Consider the following 21,227-nt stretch of genomic DNA (forward strand, 5'->3'; position numbering starts at 1 on the left):
CTTAAGAAATTTGAAATAACAGCTTACCCAGGAGGGCCGAGTTACCATCCCCTAAGGGAAACCTCTGATATCGAGGGACATTGAAAGGAGGAAGCAGATGGAACTTTTTCTCTAGAAGTGGTTCAATGCGGGAAGCAGACGGATCAGCTGGGTGGAATAGGTTGTAAACTTGCTGGCAGCCAGGCCTAAGCTGGAAAACTGTCAGTAGAAAACAAGAACATATTACACATAGATGGTCAAAAGAGATAGACACACAATCTCACATGAGGAACATTGTAAAGCCCTGTTCTGTGTCTCTTGGGACGTCTTCCATTCTGTTGATATCTTTAGACACTACTGTGTAAATTACAAATAGTGGCTTTGAATGTTTAGCCTCTTATGCAGCTATTACATGAGAGGTATTAACACTTGTTTAATAGTCCTAATTGACAGGCTGCACCTGCGCTTAGTTAGTCCGGTAATTGTCGGGAAAATGTGAGCACTAGCCGCAGACGTTAGCACTTATGTAATAGCAGCCTTTCACTTACTATGGGACTACACTAGCATGACTCTTCATAAAGGTTATTAGTCATGACAATATCATAAAGAGGGAGTCTATTAGATGTATTAAGAAGAGCAAACTTTGCCTTCTTACAAATTTGAAGCTGGAGGCAAAAACGAGGCACTACACACTGACACTTGGAAGAAAGTGGAAATCAGCTTGTCATTAAGGTAAGCCAAGTCGGCTACAAAGGCTGTGCTCAGATGAGCAAATACGTACAATACAAAGGCAGGACAAAACTTGTCCAGTGCCAGAAAGCATAACTAATCAAAACTTTATTGTAGATAGTTAAAAACCACCTTGAACCATTAAAAACCAAGCTCCGTAAATATATGACGCTTGGTCCTGGGCTTTAATCCTCTGTCTATAGTAAATATACAGTGCAGGATTAAAGCTCCTGCAATGTAGCGGGACCAGGTCGGGTTTCTGGCTGTCAAACAGCAGAGAACCTGAAAGAGAAGACAGAAGCGTTTTTTACAAGCTAGTGAATGCAGGAAGCAGCAGTGCAGTTTCCTGCATGGGACTCAGCGATCACATGATTGAAAGAGACCCCGGGCATGTCAAAGCTGCAGGGTCTTAACAGATCCCCTGACCAGCTATGACAGTGATTACTGTCACACTAGGGGGATGTTTTCCCCTGTAACAGAGGCTTCTATGGATGTTCCAGTTACAGTGGAAAAGTGTGAAATTAAAAAAAGGAAAGAAAAAAAATCTGTGTGAATGTCCCGCAGAGGTCTTATATAACATCATGGAAGACACATGTTTAAAAAAAAAAGGTGCAAAAATTAATTTAAAAAAATAAAAGATTACAGCCTAAAATAATTTTAAAAATTATTATAATCGGAGATTACAAGTTACATATCAAAACATCCGAAACAGAATGGAAAATCCATTCCTATAATTTAACATAAACAATAATAATTTTAAAAATAAAGAACTATAAATGGAAAAAAATAAATAAATAAAATCATCTTAACTTTTTATACATATTACACATAATTTAAGAAAAATAAAATGGAAAAAATTTCAGTTAAAAAAATTTTTGGCAGGTGAGGAAAAAGTAAAAAAGTGCCAAAAAACTAGTACGTGGGCAAAATCACTAAAAGGTGTCTGGTCCCCAAGGCCGGCTTCACGCCGGCGAGAAAATCTCACAAGATTTGTGCATTACGAGACGCACAAATATGAACCCCATTCTTTTGAATAGGGTCACACACATGAGCGATGTTTTCCATCATGGCACAGTGATGTGATGCTTTGCGGGAAACAAATCGTGGCATGTTTTATCTGGCTGCATGATCTCGCATCGCAGCCCCATTGAAAGCAATGGGAGAAACTCCACGATCCTCTGCCGTGGTTGTGACAGCCACACATGAAAAAGCCTTGCATCCATGGGGCTTTCACATGGATGGCGAGCACGGTATGGGGGAGGGATACACAGGCCTATATCACGCTCGCCCGTGTGAAGTTTGCCTTAGGGCTCCTGCACACGGGCAATTTTGCGAGCATTTTCACATGCGCAAACTGCAGGCATTGAGGGCATCTCCCTCGCCGATGTGAACAGGCCCAGCAGTGCAAAAATATACAGTAAAATGCGCGGGTACACGCTCAAAAGCACACTACATTCAGGGCGCAATCCCATCACGCAGGAGTCCTTAGGACCGAAACATGCACATCTTATTGTGCAATGCACATACATATAGCAATCTGCCTGTCTGCATTCTGTTGGGAAGTGGTGTTTGTGCTGCCCTTGTATACCTTTGTATTGGTATATAGGTAAATATGGCCGCTGGCAGTGATATTTATGTAGATTTTTCCTTTTGCAGTGATACACCAGAACTTCTCATGTAGCATAGCCATGAATTTTCAATTAGAAGTCCGAAAGAATACTACTGAACTAAGAACATTAAGTGACGTAAAGTGTTTGCGATGACAAAAGTTTAACCCCTTGACATCCCTGGGTATATATGCCCATCCTAGATGTGCAGCATTAAAATGGCGCGGGCTCAGAAGCCTGCAGCACATATTAATCGATAACATGCTGCCTACGGAAATACTATAAACTGCAAAACTGAAGTATTACAGTATTCGGTGTAACGATGGCAAGTTCAAGTTCCCATAGGGGATTAAAAGAGATGGGTGAAAAAAATAGTTTTTTTTATTATTGTAAACAATAAAGGATATTAAAATGTGAAACCCCTTCTTCCTGTATTTATAATTAAGAAATCAAAATTAAAAACTCCAAAACATATTTGGTATCCCTGTCAGTAAAGGTTCGATCTATCAAAATAACACATTATTTAGCCGTAAGTTGAAAGAGGTCAGAAAAAAAAAAATTTAACAATGCCAGAATTGCATTTTTTTTTACCCTAGTCTCCAAGAAAAAAAATGAAAAGCAATCAAAAGGTCGTATGTACTCCAATTGCCCCAAGAGAAAGCCCAGATTGACGCACAGAAAATGAGCCCCCTATAATTGCATCAACGTAAAGATAAAAATATTATGGTAGGCTTCTGGGTAGAGGTCTGGAGGGTTACTTCCAAATTTACACAATACTCCATACCAAAAACTCCTGCCTTCTTCCTCTTACATCATAACGAGATCCCCCTCTCGGCCTACAAGAAATCAGTGGTGCGGCACTTGGTTGGTGCGGCGAGGTCCTGCATACCGAGACTCTGGCGACAAGCAACTCCGCCTTCAATGGCTTCATGGTTCAACACGATACAGGGGATTATGGAAATGGAGGACCTTACGGCATCACTTAGAGGCACCCAGGAAAAGTTCAAGAAGACATGGTTTTATTGGCTAGAGTTCCAGAACTCGACAGAATACTAGACGCTCTTAAACACCAACTATCAGAGGTCATGGAGTCTTAAAAACCATTCCTGCCTCCTCCTACAGGTTTTTAGCTGTCACTGACAGCTGACAACCCGACATGCTTCTGATTTATTGCAGAAGCTTTAAACCACCGCTGTATTTTTACTATCGGCTGGGTTTAAAGCCTAGGACCAAGCACTGTAAATTTACTGTGCTTGGTCCTTAATAGGATAACCAAGCCCAACCCTTTAGTAGAAGAAAACAGAGTAGGCCAAGAGGAGATGGATTTGTGTCGTCTCTTTCAGAGGCCATTTGTGTTATCAGATTGCAGAATGTTTGGCAGACTTGCAAATGTGCTTTCTTCCTGATTTCTCCTTTTCCCTTAAGTAGAACCATATTCCACTGATGATACTGTATTGACAACTATATAAAGCAGACAAAGTAAAATCAATTTTTCAAAACAGGTGAAACAGCAGTGCAATTTTATACCACAGTTTTTATATAGTAAATTTAAATTAACTGCTGCCCGGATGAACAGACATGGCCATAAAAATATATCACTTAACCAGCCTACAGCTATTGAGTATCTAAATCCATGGGACACGCTGACTGGTTGCACACAGTAATACTCTCCACAGAGGAGGAGAAGTATTACATATAAGTGCTATATAAATCAAACATACGTGAGCATGCAAGCTGAGTGTGTGTGCTTTATTCTTAAATGTACTGTGTGTTAAGTGCGTGATCTGGGATTAGTGACTTTAGATTATATAATCTATATGTATGATCCCCATTTAGAATTATCCATGATCGACAGTGCTATCCAGTGTACATCTTGTGCTATGTATGCAGTCCTTGAGCTGCCATTTGAGGGTGCAAACTGCTGTAGAAAATGTGAGCAGATTGGGCATTTGTAAACCCAGATCCTGGATCTAAATGAGAAGCTTGCAACACGGAGATCCATTAACAACATGGAAGTTTGCTGCTCACTGAGCAGACACGCGCTGGGGTAAATGGCAGCATGATCAGGCAGCCAGCTGGGGTGACAGTTAGAAGGAGGAGAAGAGGGAAGAGATCGTATGTTAGTCCTGAACTGGCACACCCCAACAAGTTTACAAAATTGGCAGATGAGGGGGATGCCATTACAGGATTGGCACTGCTGTAGCACAACACGATCTCTGATTGCCAAGGGGTGTCTGCTCCAGTAAGAAGGGGAATAGGAGCAAAAGGCAGGCAAGACAGGTTCTGATAGTGGGAAACTCAGTTTATACGGGGGACGGACAGGGCAATCTGCCACAAAGACTGGGATCATGAACAGTTTGTTGTCTTCTGGAGCATTAGTTTGACACCGCTAATTGGATTAAGAGATTACTGGGAGGGGCTGGTGAAGATCCAGTGGTCATAGTAGACATTGGGATCAATGACAAAGTTAAAGGTAGATGGATGGTTCTTAAAATCATTTTCAGTGAACTTGGATGTAAACTCAGGGCAAGGACCTCCAAAGTAGTATTTTCTGAAATACTAGCTGTACCAAGTGCCACACACCATAAAGGCAGAGGGAGATTAGGGAGGTACACATAGCAGGAATAACTGAGACCTGGTTGTATAAAAGCTGTGACTGCATGGTAAACTTACAGGGTTACAGTTTGTTTAGAAGGGATCGCAAAAAAACAGAAAAGGGGAGGGGTTTGTCTCTTTGTAAATTCCCGTTTAAAGCCCACACTATGGGAGGATATATGTTATGGAGATGGACATGTGGATTCTGTATGGGTAGATACACATGGACGGAAAAAGAATAATAAAATCCTCTTAGACAAAATAACAGGTGCAATTTGGGGAGCACCTGGGAAATAGTGACCATAATAAAATAAATTTCCATTTCTTTTTCAAAAAGTAGATTTATAGGGGAGCTACAAAAATACTAAACTTTAGGAAGGCAAAGTTTGATCGGCTTAAAGATAACCTTAATATTACTGAAATAATGTCCTCAAAAATAAAAATACAAATAATAAAAGGGGAAATATTTAAAAGCATCTTAAATACTTACTGTGAGAGGTTCATACCATACAGCAATAAAAGGGTTAGGAGTTGGAGAAAACTAATATGGCTCGATAATGATGTTAAGGGGGTAATAAACAACAACAAAAAAGCATTTAAACTGCTAATACAAGAAATCAGTGAAGAAGCATTAAACAGCTAGAAGGAAAAAAATTATGCAAAAAGCTGATAAAAGCAGCAAAGATGGAGACAGAGAGACTTATTGTCACTGAGAGTAAAAGTAACCCTAAACTGTTCTTCAACTATATAAATAGTAAAAAGCTTACTACTAAAAGTGTTGACCCCTAATTAAATAATGTAGGAAAATGTCACCATTACACACTAAATGGGAAACCATTGGGTACAACTGACATGGAAAAGGACTTGGGGATTTTAGTTAATTGTAAGTTTACCGCGATTTGTTTTCTGCGCGTGATTTCGCGCGGACAAATTGCGTCTGTCTGCATAGGATTGCGTTTTCTAACGCAATCCTATGGCAGCTTCCACAGGCAGAAATTCTGCGGGAAATCCCACCACGGAATTAACGCCCGTGTGCAGGGGGCCTAAGAGCAGTGAGATTATGGAACTGTCTGCCTGAGGACGTGGTGATGGCGAACGCAATAGAAGAGTTTAAGAGGGGCCTGGGTGCCTTTCTTGACTGTTAGAATATTAAAGGTAATGGTCACTAATTCATTCAAAAGGCTGGTTAATCCAGGGATTATGCTGATTGCCAGATTGGAGTTGGGAAGGAACTTTTTCCCTTTGAATGGGAAAAATTGGCTTCTACCTCATTGGGTTGTTTTTTTTTAGATCAACATTGGAGAAGAAAAGGGCTGAACTGGATGGTCTTCTTTTGGCCCAACATACTATGTTACTATGTAAAGCATGTGTAAACAGGTCACCCTCTACATGTAGTAGGAAATACTTATTGCATAATGCCTTTGAAGGGGTTTTTGCTATGCATCATTTTAAAAACTTTTCCTAATATCAAATGCTTACCATCAAGAGCAGGAATCACGGTTTTCCTCAAAGCCAATACCAGTCCAAGAGGGGAGCCAAATAAGAAGAAATCAGAAATCTCAAATTCAAACTTCCCGACGCTGCCTCCATCCAGCATTGTTGAGCTGCTTGATCTACGAGACCCAGGATCATTTCTCAGGACACTTGAGTGTAAACTATAAAGACATTTTAAGATCATTTAACAGATGTTCTGAATATCTGTTATATACAACCAGTACAAAAATGGATGCATGGTTCACTGCAAATAAAAATGGGAATGATATTTCATATTCAGCAGCCCTGCTGTCTGTGAGAACATAGAAAAACAAGATTTCCCTTACATCCATGACAACACCAGTGAAAGACCGCCTCCCATCCAGACAGGAAGCCGGAACCTTTTTGATTTCTTTAAAGGCAGGAATGCTTTTCACCAAATCAGTTCCTGTTTCCTGTCAATAGGACTGGTTGGAGAATGCTCAGATAGCTGCTGCTTGGTTGCCTCTGCACTTTCAAGGATTCTTCCAGATCTCTAAGGATGGGTTCACACATGGCGGATTTACCGCGAAATTCGTTATCTGCAGCTGATGCTGTGCTCCCCATCTCTGGAGGTTATGGAGTGAAGTCCCTTTCTCTACGTCATGGGATATTTCTGCAATTGTAGTAGAACCCTTCAGTGAGGGTATACTCCTTGTGTTGTTGCACCTGGCTGGGAGGTTTGTATTACTTTCATCAGATGGAATTCAGGTGTGTACTGCTATGGGTGGTGCCTAGGATTATCACTTATTAAAGCAGGAGGGCTAGGGGGAAAATTGGGCTCTTTCAGAAAGTATCTCTCACCAGTCCAGTGAGTAGAATTACCCTGCATAAGTGAATTCTGCTTTCGCTTTAACCCTTCTCGAATGAAAAAGTTAAAGGGGATAGCTATATGTGCGCTGAATAATCAGAGCAAGGATCTGTATGGCCTTTGCTTGGGGTCTATGGCCTCTGCCTACCAGCTCAAAGCCTTTATGGCCCTGCCTACCAGCTGAGAGCCTTTAAAACATTGCTGTCAGACCCTTTTATGGCTTTGCCTATAGCCTAATAGCCTGTAATAGTTTTAATGGCTCTGCCTATAGCCTGATAACCCTTTATGACCTTGCCCATAGCCCTTTTTGGCTTTGCTGATTACATAATAACATTTACAGCTTTTATATCATAATAGCTTTTATGGCTCTGCCTATAGCATAATAACCTTTATAGCTTTCCCATACCATTATGGCTCCGCTTATAGCGTAATAGCCATCGAAACCTTAGCCTTATAGCCTGTTGCGGCATTTATGACTTTTTGGCCTCACCTATAGCCTTTGTGGTTTTACAATATATTGATGTAATTTCGTGTAACTACTATGTTCCTTTTCGGGAATCATACTTCCTAAGAACAATATCAAAGTGTGTTCCATAGTCTATCTGGTCCTAATAGAGAAACCAGTAGAACGAGGCGAGTTGATCCTGGGGTCAAAAAATTGTAATATATTCAGTAATTTGGATCATCTATTTGGTTGGCTACTTATAACATAAAAAAAGAATGCCAGTACTTCAAAGCTAAAAGACAGTTTTTTGTTGTTTTTTTTTTGGGGGGGGGGGGGGGGTTCACTGGTACTTTATTGGTGAATTCTCCAAGGCAATGAGTTATTGGCAATCAGTAGAATATTATTTCAAGTTTAACATTTTATTTCAATATTATTTATAGTTTAATCTTTCACTGTTGCTGTTATTGTCATAAGGGAAACAACAAGATTACTTACTGGTCATCAGTTTTCCATGAGCCCTTGACAGCACCACTAATTTACCCCTTACTGCAGTATTTGAGTTAAAAATAAATTAATAAGTTTTATTAAAGGGGTGGTCTCGCGAAACCAAGTGGGGTTATACACTTCCGTATGGCCATATTAATGCACTTTGTAATGTACATTGTGCATTAAATATGAGCCATACAGAAGTTATTCCACTTACCTGCTCCGTTGCTAGCGTCCTCGTCTCCATGGTTCCGTCTAAATTCGCTGGCAGCTTGCTTTTTTAGACGCGCTTGCGCAGTCCGGTCTTCTCCATTCAGCACGAGCCGCTTCAGTGTGCTCCCCGCTACAGCTCTTCTGCGCATGCGCAGACGAGCTGTCACTGCTCGGGAGCGCGCTGAAGCGGCCATTCTGCACCATCCTCTGTTAGAGGAAGGTGCAGAAACTGGAGCTGCCCAGCGGAGAAGACCAGCCCAGCCCAGCAGCCCCGAGAAGCCTCCCAGGTAAGTGATGGGTCGGGGGGGGGCTGCCGCTGCGCCGGGCTGCGCCGGGCGGGGGGGCTGCCGCTGCGCCGGGGGGGCTGCCGCTGCGCCGGGGGAGCTAGCGCTAGGCCGGGGGGGCTGTCGCTGCGATGGGGGGGGCTGTCGCTAGGCCGGGGGGGCTGTCGCTGCGCCGGGGGAGCTAGCGCTAGGCCGGGGGGGCTGTCGCTGCGCCGGGGGAGCTAGCGCTAGGCCGGGGGGGCTGTCGCTGCGCCGGGGGAGCTAGCGCTAGGCCGGGGGGGCTGTCGCTGCGCCGGGGGAGCTAGCGGTGGGCCGGGGGGGCTGTCGCTGCGATGGGAGGGGCTGTCGCTAGGCCGGGGGGGCTGTCGCTGCGCCGGGGGAGCTAGCGCTAGGCCGGGGGGGCTGTCGCTGCGCCGGGGGAGCTAGCGCTAGGCCGGGGGGGCTGTCGCTGCGCCGGGGGAGCTAGCGGTGGGCCGGGGGGGCTGTCGCTAGGCCGGGGGGGCTGTCGCTAGGCCGGGGGAGCTAGCGCTAGGCCGGGGGGGCTGTCGCTGCGCCGGGGGAGCTAGCGCTAGGCCGGGGGGGCTGTCGCTGCGATGGGGGGGGCTGTCGCTGCGCCGGGGGAGCTAGCGCTGGGGAGCCGGGGGCTAGCGCCGGTTACCTGCTGTCTGGTCGGCGGCTGCGGGGCGTCTGGTCGGCGGCTGCGATGCGTCCGGTTGCCATGGAGACACAGCTGGCGGCGTCTCGGGAGCGCGCACGTCGGGCTGCAGCGAGCGACTGGGAAAGAGCCGGCGGCCATCTTGAGGAAACTTTTATAACTTGCTGAAACGCTGGAACGGTAAGTACGAACCAGCTAGAAATGTCATTTACAGGGGGGCTTAGTAATGTATGCTTAATGGGGGGGACTGGGCAAAAAAAAAAATTAACTGCTTCCTCGAGACATCTCCTTTAAATATAGTTTAAGAATAACAGTAAAAAAAAGGAATAGGCCTCAATTAGTCCACGGATCTTGCTACAGAACTGGGGAGGTGAAGTGTGTTCCTGCCTTTAGAGAGATCTGGGAAGTTCCTGCTTCCTGTTTGGTTGGGAGGTGGTCTATCACTGGTGCTGTCATGGGCTCATGGAAAACAGATTGCCGGTAAGTAATCTTATTTTTGTACTTACCGTGAAATCTCTCTTTCGTCTCGTTTATTGGGGAACGCGGCTGTAGACCGTGGCTATAGCTACTGCCACTAGGAGGCGGACACTAAGCAGAGAAGTATTAGCTACTCCTATTAGCTATACCCCTTCTGCAGGCAACAAGCTAACCAGTTTGTATGCAAGCAGTAGCATCAGTCCAGTAGAATACAAAAAAATAACAGTCAATATAACAGCATGACCATAAAAGTATTAAAAACTAACTCATCATAGCACCATGTGCAACTGCAAAGAGTACACTTCAACAAAGAGGAATATTTGAAAATATTAATAACAGAATGGGTGGGTGCTGTATTCCTTAATGAACGAGATGAGAAAGACATTTTATGGTAAGTATAAAAATCTTGTTTTCTCGTCTGTATCATTGGGGGACACAGCTAAACACCATGGGACATTCCAGACTACTCTCTTGAGGTAGGGAAAAGTATAGGATGGATGCGGTCAGTTTATAACAGTTTGTAAAGCTCTCAAACAGAGGGATGTTTCCACGGATGCAAAAGTATGCAATCAATAAAACTTTTAAAAGGTGTACAAAGACGTCCACGTAGCGGCCTTACTTATCTGCATAGCAGAATCACCATTGCGTACCACCCACGAGGCGTGCACTGTCCGAGTAGAATGTGCCATAACGTGGAATAGAGGGATTTGCCCTTGGCATGGTATGCCTTTACCACCACTGATCAGATGCAGCGAGAAATTACCACCTTGGAAGCCGCCAGGACACATCTTGGACCATCAGAGTTTACGAACAAAGTCAGAGCGTTTGAAAGAGGCTGTTTGAGAAAGGTGAACAGCGCGTTCTCTTGGTTGAACCACGAAGGGACAAAATGAAAGCAGCACAATGTTTTCATTGATGTGAAATGCCAACACCACCTTAGATAGGAAGGAACAGAATGCAGGACCACCTTGTCCTAATGAAAAGGGTGGTCTCTAAAACCTGGAGGATCGAGGTGATAGCTACCAAAAAGGCCACCTTCCAAGCCAACAGGCAGACTGAAACTTCACTTAACGGCTTGAAGGGATGAGACTGTAATGCATCTAGACCCTTTAAGGAACTAAGACTCAAGCTCATATTCAGGCCCTTCTATAGGAAAGACATGAAGTGGGATAATGAGAAATGCATAGGATAAAAGTTTTTGTGTTCGCACCAGTAAAATAGGTTTTTCCAAATGCAATGAAAAACTCGAGAGGAGGAGCGTGTCCTAGCATTCATCATAGTTTGGATGACAGATTCTGTAAATTCACAGGCTCTCAATACCGCGACTTTAACGGCCATGCTGTTAAAAGAAGCATAGAAAAAAATCAGGTGGAAGAGGGGTCCCTGTAAGAGAAGATCTTCTTGAACAGGGAGGTGCCACTGAGAGTTGACGAGATTAGCATACCACGTTCTGCAGGGCTAATCTGGGGAGATGAGAATCCCTGGAAGGCCTTACATCTTGATCTTCTTGAAAAGTTGTGTGATCAGTGGGAAGAGGGAAAGATGTATGGGAACCCGAGTTCTACATAGTAACATAGTATGTTAGGCTGAATGAAGACAATGTCCATCTAGTTCAGCCTGTACATGATGGAATTACTAGTATGTCCACTGCTCAACCCTTGGGGTCATGAGACCCGGCCACAAAGTTTGGCAGCTTGTGACCAATTCTAGATGCCATGATGTCAACATCCAGTTGGCCCCACCTTCGACAAAGTTCTTGAAAGGCTTCCTGATTGAGTTCCTCAGGAGAGAGACAGTCGACTCGGGTGAATAGGAAGTCTATCTAGTTGTCTACTCCCGTTATCTGAACTGCCAAGAGCGCTAGAAGGTGATCTTTAGCCCAAGTCAAGATCTTTGACGCTTCCTCTATAACTTTGGTATTGCGTGGCCCGCTTTGATGATTTATGTACGCGTTGGCCATCCCATTGTCTGCTTGGATCCAAACTGGTAGCCCTGTTAGCTGGATCGCGAAGTGATAAAGGAACAGGAGAATGGCCCAAAGTTCCAACACATTTATGTTAGAAGTGTGGCCTCCTTTATGGTCCAAATGCCTTGTGCTGCGATTCTTCAGTGTACCCCTCCAGCCAGAGAGGCTAGCATACGTGGTTAGTACTTGCCATTGAAGGGTCAAAAGGGAGTTTCCCAGATGCATCCATGAAGACTTCAGTCATCAATGCAGGGAGTGCTGAATCTGTAGAGGTAGTTGCATCTTCCGAGAGACCACAGAATTGTCCCACTTCTAGAGAATAGTCCACTGGAGAGACAGAGCGTGAAATTGGCTGAAAGTAATTGCCTCAAATGATAAGACCATCAGCCCCAGCACTATCATGCAGTGACAAATGGTTACAGGATTTGAAGTTTGCAGAAAGCGTACGTTTCTCTTGAGGAGTAGTAGTTTTGGTGTCGGCAGTAGTACATGGGCTTGAGCAATGTCAAAGGAGAGACCTAGAAAAACCAGCCGCCAAAACGGTGTGAGGGAAAACGTGGGATGGTTGATGATCCATCTGAACCTAGACACACTGCAAAGCATAGAATATTCCCCTCTTTGCAGGGTAGATAATTACCACTCAGGAGAAGGAAGAAAATGGATTCTGTAGTTCCAGCAGTGTACGCCCCGGTACTCGCCTGCCTTTAAGTAGGAAGGGAGTGCTTTGGTAAAAAGGGGGTCATTATAGCTGTCAGGTCACGTCAAAGTTAACACTTGGATGTGCCTCCTTTCCTTCTGAGTTTAGGACCGGCAATAGAACGGTTAGCTCCGTTCTTTTTGTCCTCCCCGAGTCCAAGAGGCTGTTGAAGACCAGGGATAACCAGGTCTGCCTCTTAAGGACACTAAGCTGAAACTGGTTAGCTTGGTGCCAACAGGAAGGATATTACTAGTAGAAGGAGCTAACAATTTTCTGCTTAGTGTCCGACTCCTGGTGGCAGAAGCAAACTGTCTTCAGCTGTGTCCCCCAATTTTATGGACAAGAAATGACAAATGAACAGCAGATTACGACAAATCAACTGATCTAAAGGCAGATACATGCTAAGTTATGTCTAAGGTATTAACTATTTATTCAGAAACTTCTATAGACATTACCTGTGTATTTCATCATAGGTAGTTAAAAACAAAATCATTTTATCTTGTTAAGATTTTTCCTTTTTGTCGTTGGTGTGAATCTATTTTTCAAAGTTTGGGGGCTTATTTACTAATATAGTCTAAAAGTTAGACCATGCAAACTTAAACTAGACTAGTGGTGGCGAACCTATGGCACGCGTGCCAGAGGCGGCACTCGGAGCCCTCCCTGCTGGCACGCACCACCTTCGGCTGCTCACCACGTTAGTGAATACGGGCAGGGGCCGCGGCTTCCCTGATGGCATTCATTCAGCTGCACTGCTAGCGGCGCTGATCCTGGCACACACTGTGACGTCAGTGTGCAGCCAGGATCCTCCTCCCCCCTCCGCTGACGTCTCCTTTTAGGGTCCGCAAGAGCAGGGGGAGGAGGTGTCCGTCAGCACAATGACATCACAGTGTGCACCTGGGATCAGCGCCAGCAGCAGCGGCACTTCCACGAGGAGGAGGGGATAAGTATAAGGGTCTCAGGGGACACTATCACTACAGGGGCCACTGTGAGATGTCCCTATTACTACTTGGGGCCGCTGTGGGATGTCCCTATTACTACTGGGGCCGCTGTGGGGTGTCACTGTCACCGTTGGGATTGCCGTGGGGGGTCACCATTACCGCTGGGGTATGTTTACACGTGGCAGAAATGTTGCAGAATGTCCTCAGCGGAAATTTCCGTGGCAAATTCTGCAGGATTTCCGCATCCAAAAAGCAGTCAAAATCTGCACGCTCTGTCCTCTTTATAACGACGGAGGTAAAAATCATACATCATGATAAGCCCTGCCCCCTGATGTGTTGGCACTTTGCGATAAATAGGTTGGCTTTGGGTTGCAGTTTGGGCACTCGGTCTCTGAAAGGTTCGCCATCACTGGACTAGACAGTCTTAAAATGCACTGGATTTATCACAGTACCTCTTCTGAATGATAAATCAGTTGAATTCTAGGACTTTCTATTCCAAATTTAGACCATCCGTAGTTGGCTTAGTTTATACCAAATATTGCACAAAAATTTTGGCTAGGTCTCCTCCTCCCTCTTTTTTCTTTCCAAAGAAATGCTCCTTGTCACACCCGTCAAAAATGTTTGAAAGTGTATACAACATATAGTATAAATGATGCAAAACACGTTTGACAGTTTTCTGTCACAATTTGCAATCTTCTCATGATGGAGGTAAAGCTTTGTATTAATGCTTAGCTGTATTTAGACGATAATGGCTATAGTTATCCTGAATTTATAAGTGATTCTCATTAAACTAGCTGGAAGAAATTCCCAAGACAAAACATAGTGTAAATTGGCCCTAAAGCCTGGCCATGCACATTCAATAAACATGGGATCAGCCAGCAATCTTATGTGTATACAGGGGTGTCCTCTCTCTCCCATTGCCTTGACTGATGTTGAGGAAAAGTGGACCCGGACTGTTTGATTCCAACAGGCCTGGAAGCAGCTTATTTATCAATTGGATAATTTGTGTTTTTGGTTGATTGGGTGGAATAGCTGATTGAGAGGACAGCCATTTATGAATATAGATAGATTAAGATGTTACCTTGCCTTCTGGGTAACATATCTTTGGGTCTTTGATGTTTAATGAATTAAATAGCATTTACTCACAATACACATCATTTAAAAAAGTGAGTGCTATAGAATTTTTCTTTTTAGAGGGAAACATCTTCAAAAGCCCACCTCTGAGAAGTACACTCCCTTATCCCAACCAGATTTACTGTGACAGGATTTTCAGATCCCCCACATATTATGTATACTGGCCATCTTCTTTAATACGGCCACTACTCTAGAAGACCACTTTTGGGTGGTTGTCTCAAAGAGGTTTCAATGTATGTATATATTACACAAAGCCATATATTTTATAGAACACGTTTTTTATCTTTAATAAACCCTTGTGCCCTTCTTGATGCTCAAATTCACTAACATGACACATTGTGACAGGAAGCCACATTTAATCTTTTCCTAGTCTACATGTATCTTCTGCTCACTCTTATATGTGGAGGAAGGGAAATGACATTGTGCTCATAGCAGTATTTGCCACTTTTATCCCCTAAAATGTTCAGATTATGTAGTATGATTGAATATTCCAGGTATAAGCACACTTCAAGAGTTTAGACACAAGTTGCAGATTTGCTGCAGACTTTTCTGTGGCTGAAAAAAATCAGTCCACTTATCAGAATGGTACTGTTTCTGCAGCAAGTGCATGCATTTCTGTGCCACCTCTGCTTTTCAGTTGCAGAAAACTCTGCCGCATGTGAATATATCCTAGTAAGCTGCATCACAATAAACATTCAGACTCAGTTATTTTGCTTACGTTTATTCTTACATGGAACTTTCTAAGGCCCCCTGTGCACGGGCGTTGTGGTATCCCGTGGCAGATCTCCGCCGTGGGAGCCGCCGCCCGGGAGCAGGAGCCGGCAGACGGATCTCCGCTGTCAGACTATATGAGAGAAATTGCTGGCGATCGGAGAATCGCAATGATTCTCTGCTCGTGGACAGGGGGCTGGCGCTTTCCATAGCAACGCCATGAAAAGCTTCAGACAGCGTCGGAGGAATCACGCTCTTTGACAGGGTGCCTAACACACAGGCATAAACCTGAAGCATAAATAAAAAGGCACAGCACTACTAGAAGTGATTTATATTTACATACCTAGAAAGAAAAGCTTGATGTTGTTTGATGGTGTCCAGTTCGTATGTGGAGGAATCACTTCTCTTCCGTGGAAGCTGTTTCTTTGGATCTTCACCATTACTCCGAGGTATGTCAATGTTACTGCGGCTCAAGTGCCTACTTGTCTCAAGGTTTGAACTACTGCAGTAGCTGTTGTTGACGCTGATGCCTGGAGACAGGAGGTCTGTGTCCTGGAATAAATAGTGAACAAGTCAAAACATCTGTAAAGCAATGTGAGTATTAAGTGTGCATGAACTTAGGAAATTACGTACTTAGCACAAGTAACTGTCTATAATTCATATAAGTAGCAACTTTCTATCAGGTCATCATTACTGTGCTTTACTAGGTTTATATTCTACAATGTACTCTTCTCGCTCTTGTTTTTAATCTGCATCATATAGTTGGACTTCCGCCTTTAATTATTTTTTTTTTCTATTTGCAGATGTTTATGGGGACTGTCAGGTATATAATGGACCGGTCAGATTTTTTTTTTACAGTATAAAGCTACTGTTTCAAATGAGATAAAAGAAAGATATATCTGGCAGCTGTTAGTCCCACACACTTAGATAAAATTAACATTCGTAGTAATCCTTCAAGTTAATTGTACGTTAGTGGCGAGTATTTATCATTTTACTGGTCAATTGAAGTTCTTTAACCTGGCATACCTGTAAGTAGGTTTATTTGAATTCCAGTAACACATTTAAAAATTATTAATGTTCAGACATTTAGAACATGGGGGATGCATGGGGTTACACGGGCCAACAGTCGCCCGAGTAATTGCTGAAACGAGAATCGCTCACTTGTCGGGAGTCACTTTGTTTTCAGCTCACCTAAAAACTAACCGCCTGTTGGCCCATGTAGACAGGCAGTCGTTCAGCTATCACAGACTGCCCGTTTACTCTGAATGGAGGCAAGCAGTCAGAAGAGATCTCCAAGCTCATTCCGCCTCCATCCAGTGAGCAATCATCACCTACTAAGTGAAAACACAGGAGTGACAAATCGCTAGGATTACTGTTGGGTGCTTGTATAAAACTACCCTTAGAGGTCTTTCATACGGGACAGAATTACGCCGCAGGATGCAGATAAATCCACAGTCGCAAAATTCCACATCAAAATCTGCACGTCTAATTGTGGATTTTCATGCAGAATTGCAGGCAGGTTTTAAGCAGTTTTCAATTCTGCATCAAAATCTGCAGGCAGCCTGCGGCTAGCAGTCCACTATGCGGCCTATTCCATCCTGTGCGAAAGGCCTTTTAGAAGTCACAACGGGGCTCTACTGCCTGAGGGGAATCAAAGATGTTCTGCTCCCATATATCTGAAGCCAGATCAATTCGACCTTGTTATCAAAATCTGTAGTTGGAACAGCTCTCCCATGTATATGCTCTGCTTTAAGGGGTTGTCCCGCAGCCTGTATGGCCATATTAATGCACTTTGTAATATACATCGTGCATTAAATATGAGCCATGCAGAAGTTATTCACTTACCCACTCCGTTGCTGGCGTCCCCGTCTCCATGGTGCCATCTAATTTCTGTGTCTTCTGGCTGCTTTAGACGCGCTTGCGTAGCAGTCTTCTACCTGGTGAATGGGGCCGCTCCAGCGCGCTCGCGCCGGAGAGCTGGTCTGCGCGTCGTCATCGAAGCTCCGCCTCCGTCACATGGTGCCGATCAGCCAATGAGGTGGCTGTATCGGCAGTGGAACACAAGGAAGGAGAAGACAATCCATGGTGCACCATGGGAGAAAACCGCGGTACACCATTGGGAAAGCACCGGCGGCCATCTTTAAAAGAAAAGAAGATGCTGCGCGAACAGGGATGCAGGTAAGCGATTTTTTTTTTTTAAATAACAAACGGAATTGATTTTAACAGGGCAGAATGCAGGGGTAAGTTGAAAAAAAAAATTTTGGATTTCGCCACGGGACAACCCCTTTAACTGTTCGATTGGTGATGTTTATCACGTTGTGTGTAAAGTATACAGAGAACAAACAAGAAATAAATGATTCAAGAAGCCAAATACTTTTTCATTCATGCATAGGAAAATGCCTAAACAAAGACACACAAACAGAAAACCGTGATAAAAACAAACCCAGAAATATTATACAACAATCAGTCATACCATAAGCGTATGGTAAAATACTGCGTATAAAATGCAGCGTTTTACCGGTGTGTGGAGCTGCAATCACCACGAATGTGATCGCGTATGCCTGTGCACGGCAGCGTATCTCACGCACAATGTCATGCACTGGCTTCCTCTTTTTTGTTTTAATTTTACTTTCCCTATTTTGTTTCCTAGCAACATACATATAAAGTGCACACATACGCAATGTAATGGCGTATGCACAGCATTTGCATATACACTCAGAGAACAATATGGCTCTATTGCGTGTAATATGTGGTAGGATAGAACAAGCTGAGTTTTTTTTGTGAGCGTATTATACGCAGTGAATATACGCAAGTGTGAATGTATCAATGAAAATCTATGTACTTTCAACAACTCCATTTACCACGTACTGGGCATGCATATGTTGTGCGCTTAATAAACAATGAAATGTGAGGCTGCTCTAGGCCACCTCCAGACGGCCGGGTCGGATCCGGCAGTGAGAATTCTTGCCGCGGGACCCGACCCAAGCGCCTGCAGAGAGCAGTGCGTACTCACCCGCGCCCCGCAGCTCCGGATCTTTCATGTGCTGGCTGCCGGGCAGCCGGCGCATGCGCGGACCAGAGCTGGCGGAGGGCGAGTGACGTTTCTCTGCGGGGCTCTGCGAGCCCCGCACAGAAATGGAACATGCTGCGGTTTTGTTTGTCGTGCGAGATTTTGCGCGGACAAACCGCAGCCATCTGCCTAGGATTGTGTTTGCTAACACAATCCTATGGCAGCTTCCAAGAGCGGAAATTCCGTGGGAAATCCTGCCGCGGAATTTCCACCCGTCTGCAGGCGGCCTTAGGCTGTGTTTAAATTAGCATTTTGTTTTCAGTTTTCCTGTTCCATCAGAAAAACAGAAAATAAACTGATTCAGTAAAACCCGTAATGGGACTCCGTTTGCTTCAGTTCTGACTGACCTGCAGAACTTTCTTTTCGATCCAAAACAAAAATAGAAACTGGATGGAAAGGACCTTCCATTTTTTTTTCTTTTTTCACATAGTACTCTATGGGCTACAGACACATATGGAAGCTATTCAGTTTGTGTTCTGTTTAACAGATCTGTTTAATAGAACTGCACACGTCAAGGCTGGTCTCACATGAACAGGTCGGAGCCCACAGCGGAATCCGATCCTGTGCCTGGCTGGCGTCCGTGTGCAGCTGAATTTATCTGTACTGCGGATGGTCCGGACAGCTAGCAGTCGGTTACGCGCAATACATAATTTTTTTATAATCTTTTGTTCCTCGCGCTGTCATTGGCGATGACGCACAATCTGCGACCTTTCCGCAATGTCAGATCAAAATAGATGCTAACTAAGGCAAACTTAATACATAACAAATCAATAATAGAATTACTTGGCACAGTAGGTAACCAGAGTGCCACAAGTGAAAGAAACCGAAAAAGAAAAAGTGGCTATAATATTGTGCTGAAAGTAATGACAGTATTTGTAGTTTTACTTAATTTAAAAAAAAAAAGTTATGGGTGTAATTCTTGGCTATAGGTGAAGGGAAAAAAATATACTAAATTCCAAATAATGGGATTTTAGAGACTTTCTGAAAACCTAAAAAGATGAGAGTCAAGGAAATCTTTAGAACACTGCCAAACATGAAGACTTGCTAGTTGAAACATAGTGCCCATGCCTTCTGCATGCCACAGATTTTCCTAACGTCATCTGATCCCAAGAGGTTTGGCAGAAAGACATTCAGAAGTTGATGTTTATATTCCAAAGTGCTATTATGGTGCAATTCAATCATCTTAACCTAATGTAACCCACTTATGAGGAGGAAAGTGTTTGAGAAGTCAAAAAGCTTTAGTTCATATTTATGACCTGCGAATGAAAACTGAGAAATACTAATAGCAGTGCAAAAGACTGAAAATGTTGCCTGTAGCCATTAAACAGGCATATGCTTTTATATACTGTACTTGTACGTGGGCAACACATTGTTCCCTTTGATGAATAAGTAACATTGTACCACTGTACAGTCACTAAATATTCTCTGATGAGGGGCAAAACTCCAGAAACAGCTCTGCATGTATGGATCCTGGCTTGGTTTTCAATTCCCAATCACTGTTCTAAAGACCTGTATAAAGGGTCGGGCATTGATTTGCAGGAATGCTGCCATCCAATAGGTGGCGCTACAGAGGTATTGTTCCATCTTCCTTATTTGCATAAATATGCTCTATCACTTACAATGAGAGCACTAGTGGTATTTTTTTGTTTCTCTCTGTAGAGGGACTAATGTTTCCAAGTCATTAAAACTATTGGTAAGAAAAATGAAAATGTTACCCATACCAAATAATGAAATTCCATTAAAATCAGAGCTTTGGGTAGACGTTTGTCCCATGAAAGAATTACGCAAATACATCCTAATTTTAAATATAATAAACGACAGGATAACATTTATTCTTTGTATGATACCTGAACACTAACAACACTTCCTCTGCGACTGCTGTTTTGGCTTTCAGACACAGTTTGACTGTTATAACATAAGGCATCGAATCCCAAAATTCCTCCAACACAGTCACCGACCAAACAAACCTAGAACAGAAAAAATGGTTACAATGTTAAAATATAAATAGTGTAAAGATTAAAAAATAAATAGTGTATTTGAAACCATAACTCTATGGAAGAAGTAACTGGTTCCTAAGACCTTCAGAATGTCAACCATATTTAATACAATATGAAGATTAAGGAAAAGTAAAGGAACTTTCCCACAACTTAAAACTGCTCACAACCACTTTATACTTCCTCGCTGCTGCTGAGCAGGACATGTGACTGCTGCAGCCAATCACTGGTCACATGTTCTATAGCCAGTGATTGGCTACAACAGTCACTTGTCCTGGTCACCAGCAACTAGGTAGGAAAGAGAGGTTGTGAAACAATTTTAAGCCATGGGAAAACCCCTTCAAGCAGATAAGGCTCTGCTCACACTTCCCTCTGTGGTTTCTGTCATGAATTTCCATCATTGATTTCAGAAAATATAGTGCAGTCAATGGGTTCCATCAGGCAACACTGGTTTCTGTCATTTTAATGTGAATAATATGTCTTACATCATCCACGGGACGAAGCAAGCCTCTGAATGCGCCATCTTAATGCGAACCAGCGCAGAAGAGCAGGTTGAATCTGCCCACAGTACAGATAAATCGTCTGCGCACACGCTGCTCCACATGCTTGAGACTTGGATGTTCCCATTAATGATGTAGGGGCCAGGTTATGGAGCGGAGTGCGGGCAGCATAGAGAGTCTAGACAGAAATTTTGAAAGTCTTGTTTTTCAAGGTATGTTGCCTCAGGCACTATAATGAGATTTGTAAAGCACTCTACTGTAAGGTTCTCTAGCTGTAAGTGGTTTAACCTACATAGAACTGCTGACAGGTTCCCTTTAAGATAGTGCCTCAACTCAGACCAGAGATCTCATATTGTTGCGTTAACTGCAATAGCTTATATGTCAAATCTATCAAACTTACAGGAGAGACAAAAAACATCACCAT

At 43.6% G+C, this 21,227-nt stretch overlaps 1 protein-coding gene across 6 annotated transcripts in view; it reads right to left on the reverse strand.

Annotated features, from left to right (window-relative positions):
- Window positions 1–21,227, reverse strand: part of PITPNM2 (phosphatidylinositol transfer protein membrane associated 2) — a 286,382-nt gene that overhangs the window by 50,878 nt on the left and 214,277 nt on the right. For all 6 annotated transcript variants that reach the window (XM_066603332.1, XM_066603333.1, XM_066603334.1 and 3 more), the window contains 4 exons: window positions 20,157–20,276; window positions 15,583–15,791; window positions 6,390–6,565; window positions 28–198 (listed from right to left, as the gene is read on the reverse strand). In XM_066603332.1, coding sequence (XP_066459429.1) covers window positions 28–198; window positions 6,390–6,565; window positions 15,583–15,791; window positions 20,157–20,276 — 676 coding nt within the window. The remainder of the gene's footprint in view (window positions 1–27; window positions 199–6,389; window positions 6,566–15,582; window positions 15,792–20,156; window positions 20,277–21,227) is intronic.

Source organism: Eleutherodactylus coqui, chromosome 5, assembly GCF_035609145.1.
Source record: "Eleutherodactylus coqui strain aEleCoq1 chromosome 5, aEleCoq1.hap1, whole genome shotgun sequence".
Classification (NCBI taxonomy): Eukaryota; Metazoa; Chordata; class Amphibia; order Anura; family Eleutherodactylidae; genus Eleutherodactylus; species Eleutherodactylus coqui.